The 17,076-nt window shown below is 49.0% G+C and overlaps 1 protein-coding gene across 5 annotated transcripts in view; it reads right to left on the reverse strand.

The window, feature by feature from the left end:
• The window catches only part of tsen2 (TSEN2 tRNA splicing endonuclease subunit), a 62,979-nt gene that overhangs the window by 12,086 nt on the left and 33,817 nt on the right, over positions 1–17,076 (reverse strand). For 3 of the 5 annotated variants that reach the window (XM_072472573.1, XM_072472571.1, XM_072472570.1), the window contains exons 6-8: positions 15,109–15,186; positions 4,309–4,359; positions 3,197–3,335 (exon numbers count right to left, since the gene is read on the reverse strand). In XM_072472573.1, coding sequence (XP_072328674.1) covers positions 3,197–3,335; positions 4,309–4,359; positions 15,109–15,186 — 268 coding nt within the window. The remainder of the gene's footprint in view (positions 1–3,196; positions 3,336–4,308; positions 4,360–15,108; positions 15,187–17,076) is intronic. The other 2 variants (XM_072472575.1, XM_072472574.1) reach the window with 2 other exon arrangements.

Here is a 17,076-nt window from a genome sequence, read left to right on the forward strand (position 1 = left end):
TAACGCATGATTATCTTGAACTTTATGGGAACCAGATAATGGTGGCGGACTTGTTCACCTGAGACGACTATATCCACGAAGAAGGATAATGCGAAACAGACAAGCAGATCAGAGATTGCTAATGGTAATAAATTCTTCCTAAAACGTGACAGCCAACAAACCGAGATGGACAGGAAGCGACAGAAAACCTCTCGGGTTTTGTCATCAATAATTTAGCAGAAACGTCTGGGTTCCACGACACAGAAACCTTCCGGAATAAATCTCATGCCACTCACGTTTGTGTACAATATGCCAGGTAATCAAATAACTCTTAACAAATGGTGCAAAACATACTATTGCAAATAGAAGGTAACCTGATTCTTTTGTTCGTGTCCTATTTAGCCATAAGCATCGTGCCTCACAGCCTTTCTCATGCAGAATACCATTCCTAAAGGGATATTGGATTACAATAGTAATGACAGCCATTGTTCTACATGCAAACAATTGTGTTGTCAAAAGAAAGGTGGGATGCGGGTTTGGGCCTTCCAATTCCCCTCGTCAAGTTCTTTATTTCAACCAGGTCAGTGTTGGTCAGATGCCAAATGCTGCAAATCAGGAAACAAAATAGAAGCAGAGGGCTACCTTCCTATTTTTTTTAGTTGCTGAATAATCAGAGGAACAGTGATAAAGAGATATAACACCTCACAACTTCAGGATATCACAAAGTGTTTTCAGCAAGAACTTTTGAAGACTGTGAACTGCTGTAAAGTAGTAAGTTCAGCAGCCAAACTGCACTCTGCAAGCTCCCACAATAAGCAATGTGACTGATCGAATGATCTGTTTCTTTTACAGAAATGCTGGTTAATGGATAAAGATTGGCCAGGGGCACCTGGGCGAACACCCTGGCTTTTTCAATTGGTACCATAGAATCTTTTACGTAGAAAAGAATGGAAGGTAGATGGGGCCTCAGTTTATCGCCTTATCCAGTGCCTCCAACAGCGCAGCACTGAAGTGGCAGCCTACATTTTGTGTTCAATTCTATGGAATGGGACTTGAACGCATAGCCTTCTGATATATGGAGGCACACTGAGCCTTGGCTAGCACTGATCTAAACCAAGAAACTCAATCTCCTTCTCATCATAGAGTTCTTTCCACTGAAAGGTTGATGATTCAGAATACAGGAAACATTAGTCAGTTACAGAAGTTCCACGTTGTTCATTAATGTTTTTCTACAACAACCATGATGTATCCAACTTTTGTTAGTCAATATTTTATAGATAACATATGGTTAAATTATTAAAACTACAATTAAAGGGGTTGAGACAAAAACTCAACAAAATAGTGCACATTTAAAAGATACAAAATCAGGAAAATTTTGGAAATAGGAGATAAAAGCAGAAAACATAGAGGACCCCACAAGTTCATCAGTATTAATATAAAATAAAAGATCTGATGCTTCTGGTGATTAGAATTTTCTTTGTCAAAACATAGAATTGTTGATCAAAAATGTAGCAAATATCTTCATATATACTCAACGGGTTCCAGATATTAAAGACAATGACATATATTTTAATGGATTGGTCATGGTCAACTACATGAGGTGAATGGAGCCCTGAGCTCGAGTCAGAAGATGTGCAAGTCCAAAACTCTAATGCAATGTGGGCCAATGATTGACAATATACATATGGGGGGGGGGGGATTTTCCGGCTGCATTGTGCTTGGCGCAACTTCCACTATTCCCAGAGAATAGCAGGAGCCCCTAAACAGAGTTCATGCCAGCCACCAATGGAGCGCGATGCACCTGATGCGATCTGGTTCACACCCTCAGATTAGCATATTTAGACTTTAAACTCATTTAAATATGCTCCGCCCATTCAAAACCGGAGTCTCACAGATCCCGGGATTCTCCGCCGTCAATGGTGGAACCTGAGGCCGGCGGGAATCTCTACAGGTCTCCATGAACGGGGACCAGACCTGATGGCCACGCATGGGGCTCGGAGGCCATTGGAACCTCTGGATGGTCGGGGGGCCATGGGCAGTGCCAGTGTAGCAAGCAGCAGTGCAAAGGAGTGGGGCCTGAGAGGGAGAATGACCAAGAAAAGTGGGGGGAGGCTTCGGTAACCACGTAGCGCAGTGTTGATCACTTGGTGGGGGGGGGGCTGTTGCATGAGTGGGGGAGGGGGAGGTTTAGGGGGCGGGGTGCGCTGCAGGATTGTCTGGAGCCCAAACGCAATATGGGAGGGTCCCCTAGCACCCCCAACACCCACATCGTAAACCCCGGTCCAATCACGCAAAAAATGCCAGCTTGGCAGTGCCAGTCTGGCACCCAAGTGGCACTGCTAAGGTGCCAGGCTGGCAGAGCCAAGGTGCAGGCTGGCAGAGCCAGGGTATCCAGGTGTCACCAACACTGCCAGGGCACCACCCTGCTCAAAGGGTGTGCAGCTGGGGGTCTCCGATCTCCTTGGAGACCCCCATGAGTGTCATTCCCGCCTGGTCCCCGTTTGTGGGGGCCAGCACCAAACAGCACTCACCCGAGGTCCCCGAGGCGAAGGGATTGAATCTCAAAGCCTCAGGTACCTTGAGAATCTGCACATTAGAATAAGGCTTACTGCCTAGCTCTATTGTGGGCGGGATTCATCTTGCACCATCTCACAAGATTGCGTTGAATCTTGTGAGGCATTATGAGCTGGGTAGATCCCGGGAGAGGTGTTCCCCAGCTTTCAACAGCAGCGAGCTGTCTTTCCGGCGCAGTATGACTGGAGGATTGTGCCCTTAGTCATTCTTTGGGAAAATTCCACCCATGACACTTTCTTTCATTCATTTATCTTCTCCTCCCTTGCGGGCTTGAACTCACAACCGTCTGACTCAGAAGCAACAGGAGCCCAAAAACCTCTACCGTTGCTCTAGTTGAGATTAGTTAAACACAGTGCAGATCAGGTTAAACTGGTACATTTGGGGCTATACGGTCAGTAATTCAGCTTATAAATTCTTTGACTTAATATGGTGCTACTAATAGGTTAGTCTTAATCTAGGCATTTTTGTGATGTCAAAATGATGGGGTGGGGATACTGGATTACGGGATCAGGGTGGAGGCATGGTCTTAAGTAGGGTGCTCGTTCCAGGGCCGGTGAAGACCCAATGGCCCGAATGGCCTCCGTCTGCACTGTAATTTCTTATGATTGCATTTCTATGAGATACATACATAGGAATTACTTACAGAGGTCTGTTCCATACTTCAGTCCAGTTTTTGGCACCCAGCCTTTACTTCGAAAGTAGTGATAGCCCATGTAATTGGCTTTAAATCCAGGCTGAATCAGACTAAATATTTCCCACAATTTGAGAATACTTAGAGGTTCCTGAAATTAAATGAAAAACACCATTAACATTGGGCTAGACAACGGTTATTTCAACCCTTTCTAGCAAATGACACTTTTTACTATGTGCACATCTTATATGGCAGATAGATCTTGAGCTTCACTGCTAAATTCACTATCACGGAAAAGCAGGTATATGAAAGTGAGCTGAATTTGTCCATCTATCGTGCTAGTTAGTTATATTACTAGTCAACAGAAAGACACCAGAAAATGAACTAACAGGAACAACAATCAAAATCCATAAGAACTGTAACTTTTATCAGGAAGTCATCTTAGAGTCCTTTATTTATGGCAGAATAAGAGCCAATGCTAGCTCCCAGGGAACAATTCAGTAAGTCCCATTCCACCGCCCCACCCCCATCTTTATTTCCTTCAAGTGCTCATCCAAGTTCCGTTTGATGTACAAGTGCATGTTAATGTATATTAACCATGCCAGGCTCATGCACATTTAAAACAAATAAGAAAATAAACTACAGGATTGCCTTACAGTTTTATCCAAACTCCGCATTCTAGATAATGATTCCACCACTAAACTCTCAACCATCAACATTACCAAATTTAATCTCTGCATTTTTAATGGACAGATTAATCCAGATGGTATACTTTCAAAGATGCTGGTGTTTCAATCATTGTTCCCATTGGTTTCAAATTCAAAAATCATTATTTTCCAGGCACAAAATGTTCAAAACAATCACCCGAGGCTGAATTTACAAGTGGAGGATGGATAAGTTGGCACAATAGATGGAGGAAGATTCTCAATCTTAACCCAGGAGTGTGAAGGCCAATTGTATTGTCCCTATCACCACTTCAGCGGGAGTCAGTTAATTCAGTACAGGGTGTAGATTCAATCTGAGATATTCTTGGTCTGTACAGCTCAAATGGGATAACTTGCTGAACAAATGGGAGAACATGCGTCAATTTTATAATTTTCTATTCAACAGAAGGCATAACTGACCTCATTGTCATAAATGGTTAAACATCCCAAGGCGTAGACAAGGAAAAAGGCCTGAAATAGTACAGAGCTGGGAATTAATTTAAATGCATCTACTGCGAGTAAACATTTTGCAGCTGTAGATTTAGCAATCTATCAGCAAGGATACAGCAAACATGTGTTAATTAAATAAAACTGTTGAACTGTTTTTTATGATTAAAATGTTGATAACCATACTGAGAAAAGTGAATGAATAGATATTAAACATGGCATCATGAAGCAGTCCTGCTCAGTATAAAGAATAATGAGAGTAATAACCATTTGATAATGGGCCGGTTTAGCTCAGTTGGCTGGACAGCTGGTTTGTGATGCAGAGCGAGGCCAACAGCGCAGGTTCAATTCCTGCACCAGCTGGGGTTAAAGATTCATGAAGGCCCCGCCTTCTCAACCTTTCTCCATGCCTGAGGTGTGGTGATCCTTAGATTAAATCACCTCCAGTCAGCTCTCCCCCTCAAAATGGGGAAAGCAGCCCATGGTCCCCAGGGACTATGGCGACTTTACATTATGTGGAATCATTCAATAAGCCACACTTTTTTTTTTTTTTTATAAATGTTTTATTGAAAATTTTTTCCCAAACAACAATTTTTCCCCTCTTACAAAGCAAACGCAACAATAACAATACAGAAATTTTAAACAATACACAAGTAACAAAACCCCTTTATCTTTGACCTAAACTAAACCCCCGCCCCCCCCCCCCCCCCCCCCCTCCCCCTGGGTTGCTGCTGCTGGTCATCTGTCTTCCCTCTAACGTTCCCCTAGGTAGTCGAGAAATGGCTGCCACCGCCTGGTGAACCCTTGAGCCGATCCTCTCAGGGCAAACTTTATCTGCTCCAGTTTAATGAACCCCGCCATATCATTTACCCAGGCCTCCAGTCCGGGGGGTTTCGCCTCCTTCCACATGAGTAGGATCCTGCGCCGGGCTACTAGGGACGCAAAGGCCACAACGTCGGCCTCTTTCGCCTCCTGCACTCCCGGCTCTTCCGCAACTCCAAATAGAGCTAACCCCCAGCCTGGTTTGACCCGGGCCTTCACCACCCGCAAAATCACTCCCGTCACTCCCTTCCAATACCCTTCCAGTGCCGGGCATGCCCAAAACATATGTGCGTGGTTTGCCGGGCTCCCGCCACACCTCCCACATTTGTCCTCCACTCCAAAGAACCTGCTCAATCTTGCTCCCGTTATGTGTGCTCTATGTAGCACCTTAAATTGAATCAGGCTAAGCCTGGCGCATGAGGAAGAGGAATTTACCCTGCTTAGGGCATCAGCCCACATACCCTCCTCTATCTCCTCCCCTAGTTCTTCTTCCCACTTTCCTTTTAGTTCGCCCACCGACTCCTCCCCCTCTTCCCTCATCTCTCGGTAAATCTCTGACACCTTGCCCTCTCCGACCCACACCCCTGAAAGCACCCTGTCCTGTATCCCCTGTGTCGGGAGCAATGGAAATTCCCTCACCTGTTGTCTAGTAAATGCCCTCACCTGCATATATCTCAAGAAATTTCCCCGGGGCAACTTATACTTTTCCTCCAATGCTCCCAAGCTCGCAAAAGTCCCATCTATAAATAAATCTCCCGCCCTCCTAATTCCCAACTGGAACCAGCTCTGAAATCCTCCATCCATTCTTCCTGGGGCGAACCTATGGTTGTTCCTGATTGGGGACCCCACCAGGGCTCCCCGCACCCCTCTCTGTCGCCTCCACTGTCCCCAGATATTCAATGTTGCCGCCACCACCGGGTTCGTGGTAAACTTTTTAGGTGAGATCGGTAGCGGCGCCGTCACCAGCGCCTCTAAACTCGTCCCTTTACAGGACTTTCTCTCCAGTCTTTCCCACGCCGCTCCCTCACCCTCCATCATCCATTTACGTATCATTGCCACATTGGCGGCCCAATAGTAATCGCCCAAGTTCGGTAGTGCCAATCCTCCTCTGTCCCTACTACGCTGAAGGAACCCCCTCCTTACTCTCGGAACTTTCCCTGCCCACACGAAGCTCGTGATGCTCCTGTCTATTTTATTAAAAAAGGTCTTAGTGATTAGTAAAGGGAGACATTGAAATACAAATAAGAACCTCGGGAGGACCATCATCTTAATTGCTTGCACCCTGCCCGCCAGCGATAGAGGCTGCATGTCCCACCTCTTGAAGTCCTCCTCCATTTGTTCTACCAACCGTGTCAGATTAAGTCTGTGCAAGGTTCCCCAGCTCCTAGCGATCTGAATCCCCAGGTATCGGAAGTTTCTTTCCACTTTCCTTAGAGGCAAGCCTTCTATCTCTCTACTCTGGTCCCCTGGATGTATCACAAATAATTCACTCTTTCCCATGTTTAGCCTATACCCCGAGAAATCCCCGAACCCCCTCAAAATTCGCATAACCTCTATCATTCCCCCCGCTGGGTCCGACACGTATAACAATAGGTCATCCGCATATAACGAGACTCGGTGTTCTTCTCCCCCTCTAATCACCCCTCTCCATTTCCTGGAGTCTCTCAACGCCATGGCCAGAGGTTCAATTGCCAACGCGAACAACAATGGAGACAGCGGGCATCCCTGTCTTGTTCCCCTATATAGTCGGAAATACTCCGATCTATGTCGACCTGTAACTACGCTTGCCGTTGGAGCCCCATAAAGAAGTCTAACCCAGCTAATAAACCCGTTCCCAAACCCAAACCTCCTTAACACTTCCCATAAATACTCCCACTCCACCCTATCAAATGCCTTCTCTGCGTCCATTGCCGCCACTATCTCTGCCTCCCCCTCCACTGGGGGCATCATTATCACCCCTAATAGTCGTCGCACGTTAACATTCAGTTGTCTCCCTTTTACGAACCCTGTCTGGTCTTCGTGCACCACCCCCGGGACACAGTCCTCTATCCTCGATGCCAGTACCTTTGCCAACAATTTGGCGTCCACGTTCAACAATGAAATGGGTCTATAGGACCCGCACTGCAACGGATCTTTATCCCTCTTCAAAATTAACGATATCGTCGCCTCCGACATCGTCGGGGGTAGAGTCCCCCCTTTCCTGGCCTCATTGAACGTCCTCACCATCAACGGGGCCAACAAGTCCACATATTTTCTGTAATACTCCACCGGGAACCCGTCTGGTCCTGGGGCCTTCCCTGCTTGCATGCTTCCCAGTCCCTTAATAACCTCGTCCACCCCAATCGGTGCCCCCAGGCCTACCACCCCCCGCTCCTCCACTTTCGGGAACCTCAATTGGTCCAGGAACTGCCGCATCCCCTCCTCTCCCTCTGGGGGTTGAGACCTATACAGTTCCTCATAGAAGGTCTTGAACACCTCATTTATCTTTCCTGCCCTTCGCACCGTGTCTCCCCTTTCGTCTCTAATTCCTCCTATTTCCCTCGCTGCTGCCCTCTTTCGCAATTGATGAGCCAACAGGCGACTCGCCTTTTCCCCATATTCATACCTCCTCCCCTGTGCCTTCCTCCACAGTACCTCCGCCTTTCTGGTGGTCAGAAGGTCAAATTCCGTCTGGAGTCGTCTCCTCTCCCTGTACAATTCCTCCTCCGGGGTCTCTGCAAATTCCCTATCCACCCTTAAAATCTCCCCCAGTAATCTTTCCCTTTCCTTGGCCTCTGTTTTCCTTTTGTGGGCCCCAATGGAGATCAGCTCTCCTCTGACCACCGCTTTTAGTGCTTCCCATACCACTCCCACAGGGACCTCGCCGTCGTCATTGACCTCCACGTATCTCTCAATACACCCCCGCACTCTTGCACACACTCCCTCATCCGCCATCAGTCCCACATCTAATCGCCAGAGTGTTCTCTGCTCCCTTTCCTCTCCTAATTCCAGGTCCACCCAATGTGGGGCATGATCCGAAACCGCTATGGCTGAGTACTCAGCTTCTTCCACCCTAGAGATCAACGACCTTCCCAAAACAAAAAAATCTATCCGGGAGTACACTTTATGGACATGGGAGAAGAAGGAATACTCCCTAGCCCTAGGTCTAAGAAATCGCCATGGATCCACTCCCCCCATTTGGTCCATAAACCCCTTAAGTACCTTGGCCGCTGCCGGCCTTCTTCCGGTCCTTGAGCTGGATCTATCTAGCCCCGGGTCCAGCACCGTATTAAAGTCCCCTCCTAAAATCAAGTTTCCTACCTCCAGGTCCGGTATACGCCCCAGCATCCGTCTCATAAATCCCGCATCGTCCCAGTTTGGGGCATACACGTTAACCAACACGACCTCCATTCCCTCCAGCCTGCCACTCACCATTACATATCTACCTCCGCTATCTGCTACGATGTTCTTTGCTTCAAATGCAACCTGTTTCCCCACCAAAATGGCCACCCCTCTATTCTTTGCGTCCAGTCCTGAGTGGAACACCTGTCCCACCCATCCTTTCCTTAGCCTAACTTGGTCCGCCACCTTTAGGTGCGTCTCTTGGAGCATAACCACGTCTGCCCTTAGTCCTTTCAAATGCGCGAGCACTCGGGCCCTTTTTATCGGTCCGTTCAGGCCTCTCACGTTCCACGTGATCAGCCTCACTAGGGGGCTACCTGCCCCCTTCCCGTGTCGACTAGCCATTACCTTCTCTAGGCCAGTCCCATATCCCGCCTCCGCGCTCCCGCTCGCTCCCCCAGCGTCGCACACCATCCCCGCCCACCCACTCTTTAGCCATTTCCTTTTGGATTTCCGCAGCAGCAACCCAGTTGTCCCCCCCCCCTTCTCCCTCCCTCCTCCCCTTCCCGCTAGATCTCTTTCTAGCTTGATTGCTCCCCCCATATTACTTCCGTAAGTCAGCTGACTTCAACTGACCCCGGCTACTCCTGCTCACTCCTCGACCTCCCCATGTGGGGAATTCCCATCCGCCTTGCGCCTGTCTTCCCGCCTTATTCTTTCTGGTGCGGGAACATCCCTTTACCTGACCCGCCTCTTATGGCGCAGCTCCCTTTCCCCTCCCCCTCCCCTTCCCCATTCTCCAACTATGTCCCGTCTTTCCCCCCTCACCGGCGCCCACATTTCCCCAATGTCTCCCCCCTTCCCTGTTTACTTCTCAATTAACTTCCACCGTAACATTAACAATAACATTTCTTGCAGCATCAGTCCCTCAGTTCCGATCCAATTTCTCTTCTTTGATGAAGGTCCATGCTTCCTCCGCCGTCTCGAAATAATGGTGTCTCTCCTGATACGTGACCCATAGTCTTGCCGGCTGCAGCATCCCGAACTTCACCTTCCTTTTATGCAACACCTCTTTGGCTCGGTTGAAGCTCGCCCTCCTTCTCGCCACCTCCGCACTCCAATCCTGGTATACCCGTACCACTGCATTCTCCCATCTGCTACTCCGCACCTTTTTAGCCCATCTCAGGACCTCTTCTCTATCCTTAAGGCGGTAAAATCGCACGATTATCGCCCTGGGTGGTTCTCCCGCTTTTGGTCTTCTCGCCGGAATCCGATTTGCCCACTCCACCTCCAAGGGGCCCGTAGGGGCCTCAGCACCCATCAGTGAGCTCAGCATCGTACTTGCGTACGCTCCACAGTCCACTCCTTCCACACCCTCAGGGAGACCCAGTATCCGAAGGTTCTTCCTTCGCGCTCCATTTTCTAGGGCTTCGATCCTTTCAGTACACTTTTTATGAAGTGCCTCGTGCGTCTGTGTCTTAACCGCCAGGCCCAGGATCTCGTCCTCAATATCTGTCACCTTCTGCTCCACCACACGGAGCTCTGTCTCCTGGGTCTTTAATGTCTCCTTGAGCCCCTCAATTGCCTGTAGCAACGGGGTCAGCACCTCCCTCTTCAGCAGCTCCACGCACCGTCTCACAATTTCATGCTCAGGCCCCCATGTCGCCTGCGCTTTCTCCGCCGCCATCTTGTACTTCTCTCTTTCTGACCCTTTGGTCGACGATTCCTCGCGCTGCAGCCGCCGCCGCCGGTTTTTTCCTCCTTCGTTTGGGGGGGACTCCCTTCTCACACGCCCCACACCGGGTTGCGTCGTCGAAAAATTCCCCGTTGAGGCTCTTAAAAGAGCCCGAAGGTCCGTCGGAGCTGGAGCCGCCGAAGCGTGCGGCTAGCTAGGCATCACCGCAACCGGAAGTCCCTTCAGTGGCCTTGATGAGGTCTTTTCACAGTTGTTCCCTCTGCTGCTAGAATTCACCTTTGATACAGGCCCTCAGGTCAGCTTGCAGCTTTAAGCTTGCCCTTCCCCCGCCTGCATGCTGGAAGAGGCCCTGTTTATCCTGTAGTTGCAGCCAAATCTTTCACTGTTTCTGCGTGTGTCTGGCAACCAAGAGACATACCCTTCCTGGGGGACACTGTCGGGGGAATATTGCCGCCTTCTTCCCACACCGGGAAATGTCAAACAAATGCCGTGGGGGCCCTGTAAAAGAGCCCAAAAGTCCGTTCCAAGCAGGAGCTGCCGAATATGCGACCTAGCTCTGCATAGCCGCACCCGGAAGTCTCAATAAGCCACACTTAAAAGTCGCTCCTTGTGTAGTATCAAGGAAGCATTAATTTTATTTGTTTGATTAGTGTGGCCGTTCAATAATCATTCTGTGGACTTCCGGTTGCGGCAGGGATGAGCTAGCCGCACGTTTCGGCGGCTCCAGCTCCGACGGAACTTCGGGCTCTTTTAAGAGCCACAACGGGGACCTTGCCGGCCGAAAAACCCGGTGCGAGGCGCGAGGGAAGGGAGTCCCCCCCCGAACGACGGAGGGAAAAACCGGCGGCGGCGGCTGCAGCCCGAAGAATCTGCAACAGAAGGTCAGAGGGAGTGGAACAAAATGGCGGCGGAGGGATCGCAGGTGACATGGGGGCCTGAGCAGGACGAGGTTGTGAGACGGTGCGTGGACCTGCTGAAGAAGGAGGTAATGACCCCGTTGTTACAGGCAATTGAGGGGCTTAAGGCGACTTTAAAGACCCAGGAGACTGAACTTCGCGTGGTGGAGCAGAAGGTGTCAGGTATTGAGGACGAGGTCCTGGGCCTGGCGGTCAAGACTCAGACGCACGAGGCACTTCATAAAAAGTGTGCTGACAGGATTGAGGCCCTTGAAAATGGAGCGCAAAGGAAGAACCTTAGGATACTAGGTCTCCCGGAGGGTGTGGAAGGAGTGGACTGTGGAGCGTACGCAAGTAAGATGCTGAGCTCACTGATGGGTGCTGAGGCCCCTGCGGGCCCCATGGAGGTGGAGTGGGCAAATCGGATCCCGGCGAGAAGACCAAAAGCGGGAGAACCACCGAGGGCGATAATCGTGCGATTCTACCGCCTTAAGGACAGAGAAGAGGTCCTGAGATGGGCTAAAAAGGTGTTTTAGGAAGGTCGTTGATCTCTAGGGTGGAAGAAGCTGAATACTCAGCCATAGCGGTTTCGGATCATGCCCCACATTGGGTGGACCTGGAAGTAGGAGAGGACAGGGAGCAGAGAACACTCTGGCGATTAGATGTGGGACTGATGGCGGATGAGGGAGTGTGTGCAAGAGTGAGGGGGTGTATCGAGAGATAGCTGGAGGTCAATGACGACGGCGAGGTCCCTGTGGGAGTGGTCTGGGAAGCACTAAAAGCGGTGGTCAGAGGAGAGCTGATTTCTATTGGGGCCCACAAAAGGAAAACAGAGGCCAAGGAAAGGGATAGATTACTGGGGGAGATTTTAAGGGTGGACAGGGAATTTGCAGAGACCCCGGAGGAGGAGCTGTACAGGGAGAGGAGACGACTCCAGACCGAGTTTGACCTTCTGACCACCAGAAAGGCGGAGGTACTGTGGAGGAAGGCACAGGGGAGGAAGTATGAATATGGGGAAAAGGCTAGTCGCCTGTTGGCGCACCAACTGCGAAAGAGGGCAGCAGCGAGGGAGATAGGAGGAATTAGGGATGAAAGGGGAGACACTGTGCGAAGGGCAGGAAAGATAAATGAGGTGTTTAAGACCTTTTATGAAGAACTGTATAGGTCTCAGCCCCCAGAGGGAGAGGAGGGGATGCGGCAGTTCCTGGACCAATTGAGGTTCCCGAAAGTGGAGGAGCAGGCGGTGGCAGGCCTGGGGGCGCCGATTGAGGTGGACGAGGTTATTAAGGGACTGGGAAGCATGCAAGCAGGGAAGGCCCCGGGGCCGGACGGGTTCCCGGTGGAATTCTACAGAAAATATGTGGACTTGTTGGCCCCGTTGTTGGCGAGGACGTTCAATGAGGCCAGGGAAGGGGGGACACTACCCCCGACAATGTCGGAGGCGACGATATCGCTAATTTTGAAGAGGGAAAAAGATCCGATGCAGTGTGGGTCTTATAGACCTATTTCACTATTGAACGTGGACGCCAAACTGCTAGCAAAGGTGCTGGCATCGAGGATAGAGGACTGTGTCCCAGGGATGGTGCACGAAGACCAGACAGGGTTCGTAAAAGGGAGACAATTGAATGTTAACGTGCGACGGCTATTAGGGGTGATAATGATGCCCTCAGTGGAGGGGGAGGCAGAGATAGTGGCGGCAATGGACGCAGAGAAGGCATTTGATAGGGTGGAGTGGGAGTATTTATGGGAAGTGTTAAGGAGGTTTGGGTTTGGGAACGGGTTTATTCGCTGGGTTAGACTACTTTATGGGGCACCAACGGCAAGCGTAGTTACAGGTCGACATAGATCGGAGTATTTCCGATTATATAGGGGAACAAGACAGGGATGCCCGCTGTCTCCATTGTTGTTTGCGTTGGCAATTGAACCTCTGGCCATGGCGTTGAGAGACTCCAGGAAATGGAGAGGGGTGACTAGAGGGGGAGAAGAACACCGAGTCTCGTTATACGCGGATGACCTATTGCTATACGTGTCGGACCCAGCGGGGGGGATGATAGAGGTTATGCGAATCTTGAGGAGGTTCGGGGAATTTTCGGGGTATAGGTTAAACATGGGGAAGAGTGAATTATATGTGATACATCCAGGGGACCAGAGTAGAGAGATAGAAGGCTTACCGCTAAGGAAAGTGGAAAGAAACTTCCGATACTTGGGGATTCAGATCGCTAGGAGCTGGGAAACCTTGCACAGACTTAATCTGACACGGCTGGTAGAACAAATGGAGGACTTTAAGAGGTGGGACATGCAGCCCTTATCGCTGGCGGGCAGGGTGCAAGCAATTAAGATGATGGTCCTCCCGAGGTTCTTATTTGTATTTCGATGTCTCCCTATTTTAATCACCAGGACCTTTTTTAATAAAATAGATCGGAGCATTACGAGCTTTGTGTGGGCAGGGAAAGTTCCGAGAGTAAGGAGGGGGTTCCTTCAGCGCAGTAGGGACAGAGGAGGACTGGCACTACCGAACTTGGGAGATTATTATTGGGCCGCCAATGTGGCAATCATACGTAGATGGATGATGGAGGGTGCGGGAGCGGCGTGGAAAAGTCCTGTAAAGGGACGAGTCTAGAGGCGCTGGTGACGGCGCCGCTACCGTTCTCACCGAAAAAGTACACCACGAACCCGGTGGTGGCGGCAACACTGAACATATGGGGACAGTGGAGGCGACAGAGAGGGGTGCGGGGAGCCCTGGTGGGGTCCCCTATCAGGAACAACCATAGGTTCGCCCCAGGAAGAATGGATGGAGGATTTCAGAGCTGGTACCAGTTGGGAATTAGGAAGGTGGGAGATTTATTCATAGATGGGACTTTTGCGAGCTTGGGAGCACTGGAGGAAAAGTATAAGTTACCCCGGGGGAATTTCTTGAGATATATGCAGGTGAGGGCGTTTACTAGACAACAGGTGAGGGAATTTCCGCGGCTCCCGACACAGGGGATACAGGACAGGGTGCTTTCAGGGGTGTGGGTCGGAGAGGGCAAGGTGTCAGAGATTTATAGAGAGATGAGGGAAGAGGGGGAGGAGTCGGTGGGCGAACTAAAAAGAAAGTGGGAAGAAGAATTAGGGGAGGAGATAGAGGAGGGTATGTGGGCTGATGCCCTAAGCAGGGTAAATTCCTCTTCCTCATGCGCCAGGCTTAGCCTGATTCAATTTAAGGTGCTATATAGAGCACACATAACGGGGGCAAGATTGAGCAGGTTCTTTGGAGTGGAGGACAAATGTGGGAGGTGTGGCGGGAGCCCGGCAAACCACGCACATATGTTTTGGGCGTGCCCGGCACTGGAAGGGTATTGGAAGGGAGTGACGGGAGTGATTTCGCAGGTGGTGAAGGCCCAGGTCAAACCAGGCTGGGGGTTAGCTCTATTTGGAGTTGCGGAAGAGCCGGGAGTGCAGGAGGCGAATGAGGCTGATGTCGTGGCCTTTACGTCCCTCGTAGCCCGGCGCAGGATCCTACTCATGTGGAAGGAGGCGAAACCCCCCGGACTGGAGGCCTGGGTAAACGATATGGCGGGGTTTATTAAACTGGAGCAGATAAAGTTTGCCCTGAGAGGATCAGCTCAAGGGTTCACCAGGCGGTGGCAGCCATTTCTCGACTACCTAGGGGAACGTTAGAGGGAAGACAGATGACCAGCAGCAGCAACCCAGGGGGGAGGGGGGGGGGGGGGGGGGGGGGCGGAGGGGGGGAGGAGGCTTAGTTGAGTATAGGTCAATAGAGTACGAGGTTTTGTTACTTGTATATTATTATTATTATTGTTAAAAAGTTAAAAAATTTCTGTTTTGTTATTGTTATCGTTTTGTTTGTTTTGTAAGTGGGAAAAATGTTGCTCAGGGAAAAAAATTTCAATAAAATATATATTTTTTTAAATAATCATTCTGTAACTTATTGTGAATTCAGCAACAAGCATCTTTTCCTTTTCTAATTATATGAGGGTACTATCACCAGACGCTTAACTTAAATTACTAGCTAACAATAAATTTACACTCTCATACCTCTTCCAAACTTAGCTGAAGATATTCAAATACTTTGAAAGGGTTCCTCTTGCAGACTAATTTCTCGGTTACTTCAAGCTGAAGGAAACAATTTGTTAGCTCAGCCCAGTTCATTTTTCAAATCAAAATACTTTTTAAATTACTTTATATATCATATAATATTCCACTGCACCTCAATGCCAATCTGCACACTAATAACAGCGCAATTTATGGTGATACTATAAATCAGGGTCCTTTAGTCAAATTGTAGCCCTCAATCAAAATTCTTGACCTGCGAGTTAACATAACCTACAAAAGCAGCTTTCTTTTATTCTGTTATATTTATCTGATGTGACTTTCCACCCATTACTGGTGTATGGAAAATCCGAAAAATCCAGTGAATTTACTGCTACTCAGTACAGATCAGCTAGGCTCTGTCTGAATGAGGGAACAGCTGAAGGGGCTGAATGGCCTACTCCTGTCTTTATGAATGTAAAATCTGTCCAGGGTCCAGTAGAACTGGAAGATTCATAACAAACTCCACTGAGTAGGACTTACAACACGGCGGCACAGTGGTTAGCACTGCTACCTCACAGCGGCAGAGACCCGGATTTGGTTCCGGCCTTGGGTGACTGTCTGTGTGGAGTTTGCACATTCTCCCTGTGTCTGGGTAGGTTTCGGAGTGCTCCGGTTTCTTCTCACAGTCCAAAGATGTCCAGGTTAGCTGGATTGGCCATGATCAATGCGCGGGGGTTACAGGGGTAGGGTGGTGGAATGGGCCTAGGTAGGGTGTTTTTTCCCCCCAAAAGGTCAGTGCAGACTTGGATGGGCCGAATGACCTCGTTCTGCACTATATGGATTCTATGCGGTTCAAACACAAAAGATGGAATTAAGAGCATGCTTTAATGTAGAGTCCAAAGATTGCATAATGTTGTATTCATGAAACACTTGACGTTTTCTGTTTATGCAATCCAATTTGGTTGCAAAGCTATTTTGTTTGAAAAAAATGAATACCAAAGTTCCGAATAGTAAGAAGTCTTACAACACCAGGCTAAAGTCCAACAGGTTTGTTTCGAATCACTAGCTTTCGGAGCACAGCTCCTTCCTTTCACCTGAGGAAGGAGCTATGCTCCAAAAGCTAGTGATTCGAAACAAACCTGTTGGACTTTAACCTGGTGTCGTAAGACTTCTTACTGTGCTCACCCCAGTCCAACACCGGCATCTCCACATCAAAGTTCCGAATGGTATTAGAAAAACAAATGTAGTTTTAAGGGTATTTAATTTAATGTTTCTGTGTAAGGAAGGATAAAAACTATAGGCAGATTCATGCTGGACAAAGGTATTTGTATGTGTGGCGGTTGGTTCTGTGTTTCTATTGTGCTTAGAGAGGGCAACAGCATGAAGAGCAAATGAACTAGCACTGGTTGCTTAGTATCATGGATGGGCATAGATGGGTACATGGGACTGGGATACTTTAGCTATTACTGAAACATGACTAAGGGAGGGGCAGGACTGGCAGCTCAATGTTCCAGGGTACAGATAGAGAGGAGGGAGAGTTGCATTTTTGATTTGGGATAATATCACGGCAGTACTGAGAGGGGATATATCCAAGGGTTCACCCACTGAGTCTATATGGGTAGACATGAAAAGTGAGAAGGGAGAGATCACTTTGATAGGATTGTATTGCAGGCCTCCAAATAGTCAGCGGGAATTTGAGGAGCCAATACGTAAGGAGATTACAGATAGCTGCAAGAAAAATAGGGTGGTAATAGCGGGGGACTTTAACTTTCCCAACACTGACTGGGACAGCCATAGCATTAGGGGATTGGATGGAGAGACATTTGTAGAATGTATTCAGGAGGAATTTCTCATTCAATATGTGGATGGCCCGATTAGAGAGGGGGTAAAACTTAATCATAAACCTCCTTTTGGGAAATAAGGAAGGGCAGGTGACAGAAGTGTTAGTGAGGGATCATTTTGAGACCAGTA

This window comes from Scyliorhinus torazame, chromosome 13, assembly GCF_047496885.1.
Source record: "Scyliorhinus torazame isolate Kashiwa2021f chromosome 13, sScyTor2.1, whole genome shotgun sequence".
In the NCBI taxonomy this organism is placed as follows: domain Eukaryota; kingdom Metazoa; phylum Chordata; class Chondrichthyes; order Carcharhiniformes; family Scyliorhinidae; genus Scyliorhinus; species Scyliorhinus torazame.